This window comes from Leptonychotes weddellii, chromosome 1 (genome assembly GCF_054177405.1).
Source record: "Leptonychotes weddellii isolate Sample4059 chromosome 1, ASM5417740v2, whole genome shotgun sequence".
Lineage (NCBI taxonomy): Eukaryota > Metazoa > Chordata > Mammalia > Carnivora > Phocidae > Leptonychotes > Leptonychotes weddellii.
This window is the reverse complement of record NC_138369.1, coordinates 7,268,782-7,286,176: the sequence shown is the minus strand read 5'-3', so window position 1 is coordinate 7,286,176 and position 17,395 is coordinate 7,268,782. Positions and strand designations below refer to the sequence as shown.

At 55.8% G+C, this 17,395-nt stretch overlaps 2 protein-coding genes across 5 annotated transcripts in view; both read left to right on the top strand.

Annotated features, from left to right (window-relative positions):
* The first annotated feature begins 829 nt into the window (after nucleotides 1-829).
* Nucleotides 830-4,252, top strand: TRIR (telomerase RNA component interacting RNase). Of its 2 annotated transcripts, XM_006750631.3 has the most exons (3): nucleotides 852-1,263; nucleotides 3,437-3,514; nucleotides 3,833-4,252. In XM_006750631.3, the coding sequence occupies exons 1-3, from the start codon at nucleotides 910-912 to the stop codon at nucleotides 3,938-3,940; spliced, it is 540 nt and encodes a 179-aa protein (XP_006750694.1). In that variant the 5' UTR covers nucleotides 852-909; the 3' UTR covers nucleotides 3,941-4,252. The 2 variants fall into 2 exon arrangements, with proteins under 2 accessions (XP_030877794.1, XP_006750694.1); XM_031021934.2 differs by lacking the exon at nucleotides 3,833-4,252 and having other exon boundaries at nucleotides 830-1,240; nucleotides 3,437-3,513.
* Nucleotides 4,253-9,020: 4,768 nt separating this feature from the next.
* Nucleotides 9,021-17,395, top strand: part of TNPO2 (transportin 2) — a 15,977-nt gene continuing 7,602 nt past the window's right edge. For 2 of the 3 annotated variants that reach the window (XM_081813194.1, XM_006750632.3), the window contains exons 1-12: nucleotides 9,021-9,146; nucleotides 10,608-10,719; nucleotides 11,388-11,463; nucleotides 11,546-11,695; nucleotides 13,694-13,800; nucleotides 13,885-14,018; nucleotides 14,095-14,176; nucleotides 14,251-14,373; nucleotides 14,479-14,597; nucleotides 15,430-15,490; nucleotides 15,591-15,756; nucleotides 15,971-16,123. In XM_081813194.1, the coding sequence (XP_081669320.1) occupies nucleotides 10,621-10,719; nucleotides 11,388-11,463; nucleotides 11,546-11,695; nucleotides 13,694-13,800; nucleotides 13,885-14,018; nucleotides 14,095-14,176; nucleotides 14,251-14,373; nucleotides 14,479-14,597; nucleotides 15,430-15,490; nucleotides 15,591-15,756; nucleotides 15,971-16,123 (1,270 nt within the window). In that variant the 5' untranslated portion in view covers nucleotides 9,021-9,146; nucleotides 10,608-10,620. The remainder of the gene's footprint in view (nucleotides 9,147-10,607; nucleotides 10,720-11,387; nucleotides 11,464-11,545; nucleotides 11,696-13,693; nucleotides 13,801-13,884; nucleotides 14,019-14,094; nucleotides 14,177-14,250; nucleotides 14,374-14,478; nucleotides 14,598-15,429; nucleotides 15,491-15,590; nucleotides 15,757-15,970; nucleotides 16,124-17,395) is intronic. The other variant, XM_081813195.1, reaches the window with a different exon arrangement.

The window sequence follows — 17,395 nt, the reverse complement described above, 5'->3', positions numbered from 1 at the left end:
TCCGCCGATCTTCGTCCAGTGCGCCCTGAGCCCCATGCTGGGCAGGCCAGGGCAGGGACCACACCTACAACTGTGCTCCTCGTCATAGAAGGGACTCTATTCCCGGAAACCTTCTTGCACTTTGCTCCCTGTTCGAGGGGAGACTCTAGCGAATTCCCTGTTTGAATCTCTGTCCTGGGCAGGAATATAAGATGAGTGCCAGGCCTTTGGCGAACACTCTTAACCTTAGACAGACTATAGCCTAAAAATACCCGCGACTTCATTTGAGTACTCCAGCCCATAACACCCTTATTCTCAGTGGGGACCCCAACTCCACGGAGCCAGCTGTATTCCCATTCCCAAATGAGAGCTCCATCCCAGAGACAGTACCCAACCAAACCAGAGATATCCCCATTTCTAGTCGGGAGGGTGTGTATGTGTGTGTTTAGGCTAGATATCTGCCCTCTGGACCGAGTTCGGGACCTCGGTTTCTTTTTTTTTTTGGGGGGGGACCTCGGTTTCGAGGTGTCAGTTGAACACACAGTCTCAGACGGGGTCCTTTCCCTCAGAGATTATCCCTGGTGCCAGAAGGGGATCCTAGCCCCGGAAAGGTAATATGCCCCCAGTTTCAAGTGGGAACCTCACTCCGGAGAGCCAGCTACAGCCGCAGTCCCAGACAATGGTTCCAGTCCCGGGGAAACCGCCCAAATCTAGAGGGATTATAAAAATCCGCGTGGCTGGCTGGGCGGGCCCGTGGCGCCAGGTCTTACCCCTTATTCGCCCCGCCCCTTATACTCCGCCCCTACTGCGGACGCTTGAGGGCCAGACCGCTCTTCCCGGCATGCATTGCCCGGGACGGGGCAAGTCGGGCGCCAAGCGCCGGGCCGGAGCCGCCTTCCCGGAGTCCTTTGCGCGGCACCTGGCGACAAAATGGCTGCCCGAGGGAGACGGGCGGAGCCTCCGGGCCGGGAGGCGCCGGGCCCCGCGGGCGGCGGCAGTGTCGGGAGCCGATGGGCTGAGTCGGGGCCCGGGACGTCGCCCGAGAGCGGGGACGAGGAAGCGTCGGGCGCGGGTTCTAGCCCGGTGTCGGGCGGTGTGAACTTGTTCGCCAACGACGGCAGCTTCCTGGAGCTGTTCAAGCGGAAGATGGAGGAGGAGCAGCGGCAGCGGCAGGAGGAGCCGCCCCCGGGCCCGCCGCGACCCGACCAGCCTGCCGCCGCCGCCGCCGCCGCGGGCCCTGGGGATCTGAAGAGGAAGGGCGGCCCGGGCCCCACGCTCAGCTTCGTAAGGAGCCGCGGGGGTGGGGGCGGGCGCCGGGGCCTGCCTTGGCAGAGGGAATCGGGGCCCGAGAAAGGGAATCGGGATCCAGGTCCACCCTCCGGCCCCGATGAGGGGGCCGTCCGGTCGCCCGCTGAGGATCCGGAACCTGGATTCTCGACGAGAGGTTTGGGGGCGGGGGTGGGGACCCCCGGAGACCGCCCGCGGGGACCGGTAGCCAGGCAATTGCATTCGAAACAGCGCTCTGGGGATGGGGAAATCAGGATACCGGGATTCCTATTTGAGTGGTACTTAAACTTGGATACTGGGACCATCTCCCACTATGGGGAAGAGGGGCAAATTCAAATCTGGAATCTGAGCTGTGTGGTTTAGAGACTCAGTGCTTAACTGTGTGACCTTAGGAAATTTGTTCTGTTTTCCCTGAGTCTCGTTTGTCCGGTGTCCATTTATTGAGCACCATACCTTATGCTGAGCATTGTGCTGGGTGCTGGATGTGCCGTGTTTAACATGACAAGATCGTTTTCCTGGAGTGTCTGGGCTGGCCTACCCTCAATTTTCCCATTTGCAAAAATGGTTACCATCGCATCTTGTGATGTGATGAGGGTTCTGTGAGGCCATCCCGGAGGTTAGTACAGGGTTTGTCTTAAACGAAGGGCTAAACCACCAGTGGTTTTTAGTTGGGAATGAACAATCTCCCCACCCCCTCCCCGCAAGCCCCCTCAATTTGGCAGTCTGGAGAAATTTTTGTTTGTCAGAATTGGGGGAGGGGTGCTGTTGACATCTCTGAGTAAAGACTAGAGATGCTGCTCAACGTCCTACAATGCACAGGATAGCTCCCCCCACCCCGCAAAAATGATCCAGCTCAAAATGTCACTAGTGTGAGGTCAAGAAACTCTAGGCTAAATAAATGGCAACTATATTGATGGTCAACTCTGAGCTTGCTTTGTTTCTGGTATTGAGATCAAGTCCCTGGAGGCCCCTGGCTGGCTCAGTCGGTAGAACACGCAACTCTTGATCTCAGGGTCTAGAGTTCAAGACCCACGTTGGGTGTACAGCCTATTTAAAAAAAAAAAAAGACATACTTAAAAGTTTCTTTAATAACCAAGAAAGAGAGAAAGAAAGAAAGAGGAAAAAAAGAAAAAGAAGTAGCTAATTCACAGCCCAGGTATTAATTTGTTCAGAGATCAAGTCCCTGTGGTGTGGAGGAAAGTGTTGACTTGAGAGTAACAGACTGGAGGTCAAGTCTTAACTCCAACAGTGTGATTTCGGGCAAGTGATTTAACCTCTCCAAGCCCCATTTTCTTCATTTGTTAAAAGTGAGTGGGGGTAGTCCCAGCAGCACGGGTTACTTGATGCTGGCTGAGGGATAGAGATGGGAGGATGTCTGTAAAGCCTGTTGCTGCCCGTGGACACAGAAAGTACTCAGTGGGAGAAGGTGGAGGACCAGGATGAGGTCTAGAGTGAGACTTCTTTTGGAGGAAGGGAGAGTGTCAGGATTCTAGGTTCCTGGCTTGGTGTAAGAACCAGAGGTGGAGGCCGAGTGACCCTTTGTGAGCAGGAGTAGCAGTAGTTGTCACTGCCTTTTTCATTTCTTCATCGAGGGGCACCTTAAAGAGGCCAGGTTAGGTGCAGCATCCTTTGTCGGGTGAGGATGCTGCTCTGTGACGTGGACCCATCTGACCCTGAATCCAGTTCCATTGCTTGCTGCCAACCAAGGGTAGGCCCTCTTCTTTCTCAAAGGTGTACCCTCATCTATAAAACGGGGTTGGTTGTAACCTTCCTCTTGGAGCAGCCGTGAAAGTGAAGGATGATACATCCAAAGTACTTGGCACAGAGCTTAGCATACAGTGAGTGCTCAGTAAAGGGAGCTGTTGCTGCCTGTGTGGTCCCTGCTAGGGGAGGGTGAGGACAGCCGGTCCCCACTGATGTGGAGGTTCTTCTTGCTTTTGGGGAGGGCAGCCCAGGGGCCCACGACTGCCAGGGCATCATGGGCCCAGGGCAGACGCTAAGAGTCGCGTGTGCTCCTCTCTGATTGCTGCGCAGGTCGGCCGGCTGGTGGAGCTGGGCGCGGCGTCGGGACGGGCCACCGGGCCGGGCTAGGAAGGTGTAGTGGGCCTCAGCGCCGCCAAGGCCGGGCCCGGCTCCTGTAACCGTTGCAGTCTTCTGTCCCTTCACCCAGGTGGGCAAGCGCAGAGGCGGAAACAAACTAGCCCTCAAGACGGGAATAGTAGCCAAGAAGCAGAAGACGGAGGATGAGGTGAGCAGGCTGGGTGAGGGGGCCCACCCGCGGTGCCTTTCCTTTCCAGCCTCAGTGCCTGGCTGCTGAGCCCTTTCCCTTCTGTCCAGCCCCCGGGGCCTTGGATGCGGGGGCTGGGTGGGGGAGGAGGGCTTTCAACAGTTTCCCCAGATAAATTGAGTCTGCACATCTTTACTTCAAACCCACGACCTTAAGGGTGACACGGGGTGGGTGTGTGTGTGTGGGGGGGTGTCAGCTGTCTCAGGACAGTCCTGACCCCAGTTCCTGGCCTCCTTGGTGTCCCCTTGCAACCCCTGTGTGCCCCCCCTCCCCCAACAGGTATTAACAAGTAAAGGTGACGCATGGGCCAAGTACATGGCAGAGGTGAAAAAGTACAAAGCCCATCAGTGTGGTGATGATGATAAAACTCGGCCCCTGGTGAAATGACCCCCTTCCCCCGCCTGCCTACGGCCTGGGACTCTCTGCGATGTACATAACTATTTAATGCAGCGGCAGCGGCGGCAGCCTTTACCCCCCCCAAGGACTTCTACACAGAAGGAAATCGAGATGCTTCCCGCAGCCGCGGACGATTCTCCAGGACTCTTTTTTACCTTGAGCACTTGCCTCCTGAGACTTATAGAACAGTGGTTTACTGTCCCCTCTCCTCCCACCTCCTTGCTCTCTCTGTCTTCCTCCCCCCACCCCCACCCCCTCTTAGCCATCACTTCTGGGAAGTAAAGAACTTGACTTAGTGCCGGAGCAGTGTGCTTGGTTTGCCTTCTTTGTTCTCCACCCTGAGCACTCCCCTCCCCCCATTGCCTGGTCCTTCACCTGGTCCTGGGTCTGGCATGGTGAGGGAGTTATTTGGGGGTGTGGGGAGGACAGGGGTGCATCCCCTCCTGTTGGCCTGGACTCTCCTCAGGACCCACTTCCCCCTGCCCCTGACAGAGCCCCAGTGTTGCTGCTCATGTTCAGTGTCCCATCACAGCCCCATTAGGCTGGGCCGGAGCTGTCAGTTTGTTCATTCAGCTGACACTTGATGAGAGCCTGCTGTGTGCCTCTGCTGTCCTGGGCCTCGGGGCCCTAACAGTGAGCAGAACAGACCATGGACACTCCCTGCCCTTCTGGAAAGAAACAGACAAAAAGGGGAAGCCGTTTTGGGAGGTGATTGGGAAAAAGTACAGGGGGAAGGTGTCTATTTCCCTTGACATCTGGTCTGAGTCCTTAGGGAGGTGAGGAAGCAGGTGGAGGGAACAGCCAGTGTAAAAACAGGTGGGAGAACATGGGGCCTTTGTGGGGAGCTTCGAGGTGGCCCACATGACTGGACCTGAAGAGTGGGGACGGTGTGTGGATTAAATACACAGCTTTGTATGCTAGGGTCAGGATTTGGGACCTCATTCTTGGTGAGAGGAAGCCTTGGTCCTGGCGGGGGGGGGGGGGGCAGTATGAGTTAAGGAGCAATAGGTTATGTGTTAACTATCTTAACAGGCCCCCTCTGGCTCCTGGGGCAGAACCTGGAGATGAGGCTGGGCCATGACTGGGGGAGGGGAGGTGGTGGAGTGTCGGCAGTCGAGGTGAGGAGGGCTGGGATCTGGATTCCTGTGGGGCTGCTTTGTCCTGCCGGCTACTTGCAGCCCCTCCAGTGAGGCTGGGTTGACCCCACCCTTATGTATATATGATCAGAAGGAGCACAAATAGCACAAACACTACCTTGCAGAACATGATTATTGACATGTTGGGACAGGGTGTCCTAAAGGAAGCCTGACTTCCCTAGTGCCCCTTTAGTGCTCCTTGTACTTCTGGGCCTTCTGGAAACTGCCTGGCTGCCTGTTCCCCACTGAGCCCACAAATGTCTTAAGAGGCCCTTGCCTCCCAAACCTCCCTTCTCAAACCTGCTAGACCTGGAGCAGCATCTGGGTCCCCCAGGCATGGGCCCACCTCCCAGGCCTTCCCATGCAGGAATGCCAAGCAGCTCGGCACCCCTGCCTGTCCCAGATTCAGACTCCCATCCCCCTCCGTCGGGAGGATCATGGTGGTCACCTGGTGCCTGGGACCTGTGTAGGAAGAGGGAGGAGGGCTGAGGTAGTATAGTATCCAACTGGCCTCAGACTGCCAGATCCAGCCTGTGGGGAATTGGGTGGGCATTCCAAATACTGAGCACCAAAACAGGCAAAACTTGTTCTGGTGGGACTAACATTCTAGTTGAGGAAACAAACAGGAAACGAAATAGAATACAGAACACATCAGACGGTTATACGTTCTATGGGGGGAAAAATATGAAAGGGGAACCAAGATCAGTGGGAGAGATGGCAATTTTAAGTTTGTCAGGGATGGCCTCCCTGAGAAGGTAACGTTTGTCCAAAGTTCTGAAAGCAGTAAAGATGATCCTTGGAGGTGTTTAAGGCCAAAGAAACGGGAAGTACAAAGACCCTGAGCTGAAAGCTGGCTTGGCTTTTCAAAAGAGAAAAGCACAAGCAGGCTTTGGAACCCAACTGCCCCTCTCATTTCTGGCTAACACACTGAGGCTTGTCTGACTTATTTTCCACATTGGCTCAAAGGTCTCTCCCTCCTACTTTGGGGATGGTGAGCTGGCCCAGGTGTAACTTTAGCCTTGGGGATGTAGTGTTGGGGGAGGGGACATAAGCAGCCAATGATGCCACCCTTACCTCCTTCCTCAAAGGCACCAGGAGCCGCTGGATCTTTAAAAAGAAACACAAGTGGGAGAAGTAGGTCGCCCCTGCAGCAGCTCAGCCTCTTTTCTGGAGTGTCAGGAGGCAGGAGGAGTTGATGGGAGTCCCAGCATCCCCCTCCACTGCATTCGCCAGTCTTGACCTGGGGAAAGTCTGAAAGGGGAGGAGAATCAAATTCAGGGTTTGGTGAGTCACACAGCCATGGCTTCAAACCATTCTGGTGCCTGTTAGTTGTGTGAACTTGGGTAAGTCACTTAGCCTTTCTGTGTTTCAAGTTCTTCGTGTCTAAAACGGGTAAGGACGGCTGGGTGGCTCATTTGGTTGTGTCTGTCTTCAGCTCAGGTCATGATCCCAGGGTCCTGGGATGGAGCCCCGCATTGGGCTCTCTGCTCAGTAGAGAGTCTGCTTCTGCTTCTCCCTCTCCCTCTTCCTCTGTGTGCGCGTGCGCGCTCTCTCTCTCCCTCCTTCTCAAATAAATAATAGGGGTAGAATACGGAGGCATCTCCACAGTCAAGTTCTAAAGTAAGGGCAATATTTAAGTCAGTGTTACCCCTGACATTATTTAAAACAGCTGTCATTGATTTCTCTGGGTGAAGCAATTGGCTTGGTTTGGGGGACGTGTTTGAGAAATGGTGACCTTTAATTAAACACAGGTGCCCTGTGAAGAGATGCTCAGATAGGGAGACTGTTGTAAACGGAGAGGACTTTGTCTTCCATCTCAGATTCATGGTTGGGCACCAACTCCTTGAATTTCTTTTTTGCACTGAGTGCTTCTAGTTGGGAGTAAGTTTGCTGTGTACAGGGCTGTTGTGAGAACTACATTTGGAAAATGCCTGACAGGGAGTAAAGTAGGTGCTTAAGAAATAGGGATATGAAGTGCCTGGCTGTCTCAGTCGGTTGATCTTAGGACCCTGAGTTCAAGCCTCACATTGGGCATGGAGCCTACTTTAAAAAAAAAAGAAAAAGTGAAAGAAATGGGGGAAAAGCCTGGATTCAGAACTCAAATCCACTAGCTGGGGGTAGGAAGAAAGACTTCCGTGATCGATCACACGAGGGCCAATACCGTGGACCACAAAAACAGCAGGGGTCACTTTATTCTGCCTGACTCTCCTCTCCCCTGAGGCTTGCTTGGGATCACTGGAAACTTGACATATTAATAGGAGAGGGTGAGCATTAAATTCTCTCACGCATCTCCAGCTCTCTTCCCATCTGATCCTTATCTGGGGCAACTCCCAACCCTGAGCAGAAAACTCCTACTGTTAGCACACCTCCCGAAACTTCCAGTCCCAGTCCCTCAATATCACTCTTCTTTCCGCTCAAAGCCCACCTCCGGGGGGGGGGGGGTCTCCTGACCATCGGGTTTTGAGTCACAGCCAGAATCCTTAAGCGCGGCTACGCGGGCGCGCGGTGAGACGGGATTTGTAGTTCTCGCGCCTCAGGGTATGCGAGGGAAGGCCATTGCGCATGCGCAGGCGGCAGCTTTCTGCACGTGTCACTCCAGCCGGGTTTCGGTCCCGCAAAGGAGGAAAAACCCGATTGCTCTTTTAGGGAGTCTCGGAGTGGCGTTAAGCACTAGCCGACCCTTTTCAAGTCTGGAAGGCCCCAGTGCTGGCTGTCAGGAGAGGTCTTAGGTACCTGTTTTTCATGAATGAACGGAGGGGGACTGACTTTGCTAACGGGAAGTCGGCTGAGAAACCTGTTCCCTTCCTCCAGGCTGGAGCAAAAATTAACCTACCACTCCTGGAGCCAAAAAGTCCCTCAAGACAGGGCTGGGTTGTCCTTGGGGATTAGAGGCCTAGTTGATTAAATTCAGTAAATATTGGCTTAGGGCGTGGCTGAATACAGTGGCAGGACGGCCTTGAGCCTCTCCCGGTAAAAAACAAGTTTTTTAAAGAACGATTTGCCGTAGGCCTGGTAATGCTTAACTTGATGATCTCTAACCCAGCAAACTATGTTTATACGCATTTGACTAGTGAGGAAACTTAAGACTCCCAAGTGGCAGGAGGTTGCCCATCTGTTTATCAGCCTGGCCAAGAGGGGGGAAACCGAGGCCCCAGGGTCTCCAGCTTCTCCCTCGTCTGCTGCTCCACTCTTAAAAGAGGTGCCCTACTTTATCCAAAGATGGCGCAAGGATTATGAAGATGTCTTTCATCATGACCCTGCCCTTGCCTAAATTTCCTGGGTTGTTTCACCTCATTCAGCTCCAGGTAGGGAAAGAGATTAGGCCTTTCGCTTCAGCGTTTATTCATTTCGTTTAGAATTTTATATCCTTGTGGGTTTTTCTCCTATCCTTGTAAAAAGTATCAAACAGTACTGGAAAATAACACAAAATGTGGCAGAGGCATCTGCAGGAACGCAGCCTATCTTAGGCACCCCCTTTGTCTGGCTTAGTCCTTCCTTTGTCTCTCGGGTCTAAAATTCACGCTAGGCTCAGTTCCCTCCGATCTTTCCTTGAGGACACCTATTGTGCTCTTCTCAGGCACCTTCTGGATGCGTGTGGCGGGGGGAGGCCCAGTTTTATTCGTAGAGAAGGGGGTGAAAGGCACAACTGGCTGGGGCCGAGAGGTTCACGGGTCCACCACATACCAAAAGTCCCCACGCGCCACCAAACTCAGCTCCCAGCAAAGAGCTGCTGTCAGGCCTGCGTGACAGACGCTGAGAAAACGAGACGCTGGGAAGACCGAACGGCCAGAGAGGCCAGGCGAGCCACCTACGCTTCGGTCACGTGACCCGGCCTCGGCGGGGCCTCGGTCTCCCCGGTGCCGTTCCACGTGTTACAGCTGTGCCTTCCGATTGGCTCGGCTGGGCCAATTTGAACGGCGTACGGAAGCCGCCGCGGTTCATCCACGGCCGCGTTTTTTTTTTTTTTTTTTTTTTTCATTCCCTCTCTTTGGCTCCCTCCTTCCGCGCGAGTCTCAGGAGAAGCCGCAGCGCAAGGCGCCGCTGCTGCCACCCGGGGCCGGGTAAGTGGGCCTTACCCGAAGCCCGACCGGCTGGGCCCGGGCTTGCGTTGACCCCCGCGGGGCTCCGGGTCTGCGCCGCGCGCGGCCCGACCGTCGGGGCCGCGCCTGACCGGGAAAGGCCGAGAACCCGGTTTGGGCCCCATTCGCGAGGCAGCGAGAGCGGGCCGGGGCGGGGGAGGGGGAAACCGAGCCGGGGTTAGGGGGTGGGGCCTCGGAGCCGGGCGAGACCCCGGTGCCTCGAGAATCGGGCCAGTGGGGCGGCTGGGGTCGGGCTGGAGGGGATCTGGGGGAAGCGCCTGGGGACTGCTTAGGGCCTGATTGGGGAATGTCGTGAGGATCGGGTGTGTATGTGGGGGGATATTTAGGCGGGGCTTTGGTTGGATCTGGTTGGGGAAGGCCTCATTGAAAAGTTGGGGGTCTTCTTGGACCTTGACAGGGAGGGTCGTCAGACTTCGTTCTAGAGGGCTTTGCTGGGTCTGACTTCGAGGCGTCGCTAGGATCCGTTGGGGGGAATGCTCCGGGAGGTGTTCAGCCAGGCCTAACTGGGGGAAGCTGCAGAGATCGGACCAAGTGGGTTTCCACCTCGAGGTGGTGGGGGGCTTGGCCGAACTTGATTACGGGAAACAACAGAGATCCGCCAGCAGGAGTTAATGCTGACTGGGGCAGGAGGTGGGGGGGAAGACTTGGCCAGACCTGATTGGGGAAAGCGACGGGGACCTGTCCAGGGGTCATCTTTCACGGGGTGGGCGGGATTGGCTGGCTCTCATTCGGAGAGGCAACTCGGACCTGTCCGGGGATTGCTCCGGACCGGATTAAGGGGAATCTCTGGATGGAGACAGGCTAGGCCAAAAAGAGGAGCGTCTGGCAAACGGTTCAGTTTGGAGGGACGGATTAGGGGAGGTGGCAGGGATCGGGACGATTGGAGCACCTTGGGACCGTGCATCTGGGAGGCTCAGTGACCAGACCGAGGCGGAGGAGGCGGCTGGGATCTGGCGGAGCTTGAGGGCTGGGTTTCGGAAAAAGAGGGTTCTTTGGGGGCCGTGTTTGGACCGGGGATACCACGGGGACCGGGGCGCTATCGCGGTCTGGAGCAGGGCCCCTGGATGGACAGGTGGCTGGGGCCTTGCCTGGCGGCTGTGAGGCTGGCGGAAGCCGTAACGCCCGCAGCCGGGGGAGGCGGCATGGGCCGCCCTGGAACGAAAGCTTTGTGCTGGGCCCGCTGAGGGCCGCGGCCCGCTTCCATAGCCCCTCACCTGCGCTCCCGAGCCCCAGACTGCGCGGACGTGGATGGCGCAGCTGGCGGGGACCCCGCACTTGGGCTGGTGTGGATCGGCGGCCTTCGCCTGTCCGCCGAGGGCGCTCCCGTCGCGCTGCCGCTACAGTCACTTCCACGGGGGCTCAGCCCGGGTCTCACACGGGGCCCCCGGGACCCAGCTCTGACCCCAGCCCCTTCCCCCGCAGCTCACCTTGCGCCATGGACTGGCAGCCAGATGAGCAGGGCCTGCAGCAGGTCCTGCAGCTGCTCAAAGACTCGCAGTCACCCAACACAGCCACGCAGCGCATCGTGCAGGACGTATCCTTCCTTCCTTCCTTCCTTCCTTCCTTCCAGGCCTAGGGGGAACAGGGCAGACATTTGCAGCCCCTGAAGGCCAGAGGAAGGGGCTGACTCCCTAATTCCCAGACTCTCTTATGGCAGGAGCTAGCTTTGGCAGAATTGGGGATTAGAATTCTTGGGTCCCATTTCCAGAGGAAATGTGGCCCTGTGGGGGAGGGAAGGAACACGTTTGGCTGGCACGTAGTTTTTGTTTAGGTTTATGGTTAACATTTTTTTTTTTCCCGGTTGATGCTTAAAATAAGTTAAAGTTTAAGGTATTTAAACTATCAGCAAGTTTTACTTGAAAATCTGGATTCCCTTCTTTTTTAAAAAAGCAGGCAACATGGGACTGTTCATGAGCAGGACCGAGGAGCAGCTGCCTTGGTCCAACAGCGCGGCTCTGCCAACCCTCTCCTGCTCCGGCCAGGTCTCCGAGAGTGGATGGGAAGCTCAGGTGTGCTCTTCCACCCGCTGGATGACTTTGGTGTGCCTGCAGCGCTGTGTTGTTCTGGCACGGGGGTTGACAGGTGGGGTCTCAGGAGCTGTCCGCCTGGTCCCAGTGGTCAGAAGGGCTTTTAGCTACGTGACAGTAAGGGGACCCACCTGGGGAAGGCCCTTGTCTCCCAAGTCCCTTAACAACCTGGCAGAAACTCAAACAACTGAACCAGTTTCCCGACTTCAACAACTACCTGATCTTTGTCCTGACCAGACTCAAGTCAGAAGGTATGCTCCCAGTGCCCCTCCACTCAGGCGGGACCCTGCTTTCTCCTCTGTGCTCCCCTGACCCTCCGCCCTCCACCCCCAGATGAGCCAACTCGTTCCCTCAGTGGTCTCATCCTCAAGAACAACGTGAAGGCACATTACCAGAGCTTTCCGCCACCTGTGGCCGACTTCATCAAACAGGAGTGTCTCAACAACATCGGCGATGCCTCCTCACTCATCCGAGCTACCATAGGTGAGAGTGAGTGGCTCCCCAAGTCCTTACTCTCAGCGAAGGAGCTTTTCAGCGTGTTAAGGGTATCGATTCACTGACTACTCCAGTATCGTGGATGGTAGCACTGTTACTATTGCCATTTTACAGATGAGGACACTGAGGCACAGAGATGTTAAGGGACTTACCTGGTAAGTGGCAGAGCTCAAAAGCGACCAGTGCAGGCCTAGTGCTTTGAACCACTCCCTCCTGAAGCAGCCATTCCCACTTTGGAGGCAGTCACTCCATGTCCAGAATTCTGTTTGGGTCCTGAGGGTGTCACACATTAGAAGATGAGGGCCCCCCCAATCTTGTGGAGCTTGGTGTCTTCAGCTAATTCTTACCAATAATGATGAGGTGAAATGGGAGTTTGGTTTGCGTTTGGACCCTTCCTGACTCCCGGAGGGCTGCCTGAGCGAGTTAACAGAGGGATAACTGAGAATTCTCCAGCAATTTCACCTCATGCGTCTTCGCTACTGAGAAACACCAACCCGGTTCTTTGTCATTGACTTGCTTTTTTTCCCCACCTTTGCTGAGATGTGGTTGATATAAAACCGACTTATGTTTTTATTCTTTAACGTCAACTTTTAAAAGTTGCTTTTCGGAGAAAGTTGTATGTGACTTTTAAATGAAAAGATATTTGCATGGGGTAAAGGGAAGATAACCTTAAAAACGTGCACTAAAGACAGAAAAATAGTATTAAATTTGAGCCAGATACGGGCTTGCTAGAAGTCCTGATCTTGGGGCCCTGACAACACCCCCTGTGAGGCCAGCAGAAGGATCGGATTTACCAAGTTCACTAGATAGCCGGGTTCTGCTCTCAGTGTTTGAATTAAGGTGTTGAAACTTCCAATAGTCCTAGGGGCCCGTGCTTTTATCCCCCATTGGGCCACAGAGAGGTCAGGCCACGTGGCCAAGGTCGCACAGACAGGGATGGGACTGGGACTGGGACTGCACTCCCAGTCCTCACGGTCTCCCTACCGCAGGTAACGCCTTCCCCAGCAGAAGCAGGAGGCAGGGTCATCTGGAGAGATGGCAGGGCCAGTGTTACCCCTGCTGGGGAAACACTGCCACCTCCTGGCTTCCAGTACACTCTCTGCACCGCCCTCACCTGAATTCAGCTCAGCTACCAGACTGCCTCTCGGCCCTCGTGCTGCACATGCCTATTGCAGGCCGCTCTTGGGCTTCTACTCAGCAGTACAAGTCTCCCCAGGGCTTTATGGGCTGTCACAACCTGTGCCTGTCACCTCTCAGCCCTCACCGCCTCCCACTTGCCCCCCCCACCCCCCCACCCCACTGCCGCAGCCCGCTCTGCTCAGCCCCTCTGGCTCCTCACCCATCTTGGAGCACACTGGGCCTGCCCTTGCCCCAGGCCTTCGCACCTGCCATTCCCTCTGCCTGGGATGCTCTTGCCCCCGGGAGTTGGATAGCTTGTCCCTCATCTCCTTCAGGTCTTTGCTCACATAGCAAGGTATCACCTGGGTGAGGCCTCCTCTGGCCACCCATCTTAAAATGGGGCGACTGGCTGACTTGGTCAGAAGAGCATGAGACTCTTGATCTCAGGGTCGTGAGTTCAAGCCCCACGTTGGGTGTAGAGATTGCTAAAAAAAATTAATAAACTTAAATAAAATTGCTGCCCTCAACCTCCGCCCTTGCCAGCCGTCTTTTCTGCTTTAACGCCCCCCCCCCCCCCTTAGCTTTCAGCATCTAGCCTCCCAGGTCTTTTGCTCATTTATTTTTACCTGGAAGCCTCTCTCATTAGACAAGCAGCCCCCAAGGGCAGGGATTTTGTGTTTAGTTCTGTGCTGCATCCCAGGGCCTGCAACGGAGCTGGATTACAGTAAGGCTCAGAGGATCTCGAAAGGAGTGTGTAGGGCTTCTGGGGGACTGCACCCGGACGGCCTGCGAGCCAGCGGAGCGCGTGCGCGGCAGGCCCGCACCTAGCACGCAGCCTGAGGCAGCGTCCTTTCCCGGCTGCCCCAGGCATTCTCATCACCACCATCGCTTCCAAGGGCGAGCTGCAGATGTGGCCCGAGCTGCTGCCCCAGCTGTGCAGCCTGCTCAACTCGGAGGATTACAACACCTGTGAGGTAGGTGACCAGCTGTGGCCCACCTGGGTGGGAGCTGGGGTGGGACTGGGGTTCACGGCTGCCTGCCCACTCCTCTCCACTCAGGGAGCCTTCGGAGCCCTGCAGAAGATCTGCGAAGACTCGTCTGAGCTCCTGGACAGTGATGCCCTCAACAGGCCGCTCAACATCATGATCCCCAAGTTCTTACAGTTCTTCAAGCACTGCAGCCCAAAGATCCGGTGGGTGTGGCTCCCCGGGGAGGGGGGCCTGGAGGGGGCGGGGTCAGGGTTGACCCAGGTGCCCACTCGCTGCCAGGTCCCATGCCATCGCCTGCGTGAACCAGTTCATCATGGACCGGGCCCAGGCGCTGATGGACAACATTGACACCTTCATCGAGGTGGGCTGCCAGGCCGGGGTTGAGCAGGGCAAGGGCTGAGGGCCGTGCTGCAGCTGATCCCACCTTCCCTGCAGCACCTGTTCGCCCTGGCCGTGGACGATGACCCTGAGGTGCGGAAGAACGTGTGCCGTGCCCTGGTGATGCTGCTGGAAGTGCGGATCGACAGGCTCATCCCCCACATGCACAGCATTATCCAGGTGTGCACCACCAAGGCAGGCCCAGGTGTTCTGTGGGGCGGGCGACAGGTGGGGAGGGCACCCCTAGCCAGGCCGGGCCTTAGCCTTTCTCCCACCCTGCCCTAGTACATGCTGCAGAGGACCCAGGACCACGATGAGAACGTGGCCCTGGAGGCCTGTGAGTTCTGGCTGACGCTGGCCGAGCAGCCCATCTGCAAGGAAGTCCTGGCCTCCCACCTGGTCCAGTGAGTGCCACCCCTGCCGTCTGCCCCGCCTCGGCCTCCATCCCTCTCTGTGCTCTGCCTTCCCTCTGATTATCTCCTGTGTTACCCTCAGTCTGTGTTCTCTATCTCCGTTTACTTTCTATCCCTGTGTATGTTGATTTGGCAAGTGATAAGATAGTTTTTAATGACTTAAAAATTAGGTAAGTTGTAGATGAAAAAAATGAAAAGTTGACAAAGGCTTTGGGCACAGCTGGATCCAGGTGCTCAAAAGGATGTAAAAGACGTCTGTGTGATCTCAGATCTACACCCTCGGTGTTGCCTTTGTCGTCGGGCACGACCTTCCCCCTTGGTAGTGCTGGGGCCTTCTGCTACCTTCAAGCTTAGGAACCTCAGAGGAAAGAAATTCTCTCTCAACCGGTATCTCCAGCACAAGTCCTAGGGCTGACCCTCCTTGACCCACTTGGATCACTTGCCCATCCCTGAGTCATGAATCAGTTTCTACCTCCCAAGTGCATGGGCTCCAGCTGGGGAGATGAGCTGCCCTGCCTATTTGCTCGTCTGACCTGGCCCATCCCAGGGAAGGGCCATAAGTCCTCCTTGCCTTACAGTATGCTAGGGATCAGACACTGTTCTAAGCTTCTTGGTGTATTCAGAGTTCTGGAATTCCCTGAGTGGCCAGGTCTGGGTCAAGAACCCTCTTCTGGAGCCAGGAGTGGTGTCTGCTTTGTCCCAGTCCCAGTGGCTAAAACTAGGTCAGGATAATACCCCTAAGTTCCATACATTGCTCCTTGGCTCCTTGATGCTTCCCGCTCGGGGGCCCCTGCATCCCGATGAGCAGCCTCTCTCCCAACAGGTTGATCCCCATCCTGGTAAATGGAATGAAGTACTCAGAAATCGACATCATTCTGCTCAAGGTCAGTCAGGGTCCACTGCCGGGCATAAACGGGCAGGTGAGGGCTGGGGCATTGAGGCTGGGTTTCCCAGTGGTGCTTAGTGATCTGCCCGGCCCCATAGGGGGACGTGGAGGAGGACGAGGCAGTCCCCGACAGTGAGCAGGACATCAAGCCACGTTTCCATAAGTCCCGCACAGTGACGCTGCCCCATGAGGCTGAGCGGCCTGATGGCTCAGAGGACGCAGAGGATGATGATGATGACGATGCTTTGTCCGACTGGAATCTGAGTGCGTGGCCTGGCCTGTGGGGGCTGGGTGGTGGTGGGGGAAGGCAGCAAGCCCAGGGGCTGCCTCTCGGGAGGTGATGAGAGACCTACTCAGAGCAGATCGTGAAGATTCTAATCATGATCTCTGATCCTGGGGAGGTGCAGTCTAGGAGGCTGGCAGCCTGTCCAAAGGGCCTCCCTGAGCCTGCTCCCACATTTCCCCTCCCCTGTCCCAGGGAAGTGCTCGGCAGCTGCGCTGGACGTCCTGGCCAACGTCTTCCGGGAGGAACTGCTGCCCCACCTACTCCCCCTGCTCAAGGGCCTCCTCTTCCACCCTGAGTGGGTGGTCAAAGAGTCAGGCATCCTGGTGCTGGGCGCCATCGCTGAGGGTGAGTGCCCCACTGGCGTGGTCGGGCCTGACCTCGGAGCCCCGTGCTGGCGGGAGACCGCGGAGCTGCTCCGGGCCAGGCTGTGTCGTGTAGCCGTGCAGCCCGGCGGACCCCAGCCGCAGCTTCTCTCTCAGAGGACTGCTCAGCCCCCACCAAACAGCTCATGGATTTGAATCTCCTCCTCGGCCTCTGGGCCTGAATGGAACCCCCAGGCCCCATGATGCAGGCCCTCCCTTTAATTCTCACAGACAGCAGTTCTGTGGGTTGTCGGCACAGTTACGGCTTCGGCGATAACCACGGGCAGCCCGCCTGATGAGGTGGGGGTGCGTAGATGGGGAGACTGGGGGGCCGAGAGATTTATACCACTTCCCCGGCCACCCATGGTGCAGCTGGGTGAACGGGAATATGAACGTGTTGCCCGCGTCACTCGTGACCACCTCAGCATCCAGGCCTGTCATAGAAGGTTCAGACCCGGCAGCAGGAGTCTCCACCCTGGAGAGCTTTTAAAATTTATTCAAGGTTGGGCACCTGGGTGGCTCAGTTGGTTAAGCAACTGCCTTCAGCTCAGGTCATGATCCTGGAGTTCCGGGATCGAGTCCCACATCGGGCTCCCTGCTCGGCGGGGAGTCTGCTTCTCCCTCTGATCCTCCCCCTCTCGTGCTTTCTGTCTCCCATTCTCTCTCAGATAAATAAATAAAATCTTTAAAAAAAAAAATAATAAAATAAATAATAAAAATAAAATTTATTCAAGGAAAGGTTTCCTTATATAATAAGCACAGTGTGTGTTACGGTAACATGTGTGCATATGTTAATGGGCTTCACGAGGTGTTCTGGGAAAAGATTTTTTTTTTTAAAGATTTTATTTATTTGACAGAGAGAGACACAGCGAGAGAGGGAACACAAGCAGGAGGAGTGGGAGAGGGAGAAGCAGGTTTCCCGCAGAGCAGGGAGTCCGATGTGGGGCTCGATCCCAGGACCCTGGGATGATGACCTGAGCTGAAGGCAGATGCTTAACGACTGAGCCACCCAGGCACCCCTAAAGATTTTATTTATTTGAGGGAGACCAAGATCGAGAGATCAGAGGGAGAGGGAGAAGCAGACCCACCGTGGAGCAGAGAGCCCGATGCAGGCTCGATCCCAGGACCCTGAGACCACAACCTGAGCTGAAGGCAGACACTCAACCAACTGAGCCACCCAGGCGCCCCTGTTCACAGTTTTTTTTTTTTTTAAAGATTTTATTTATTTATTTGACAGAAAGAGAGAGACAGCGAG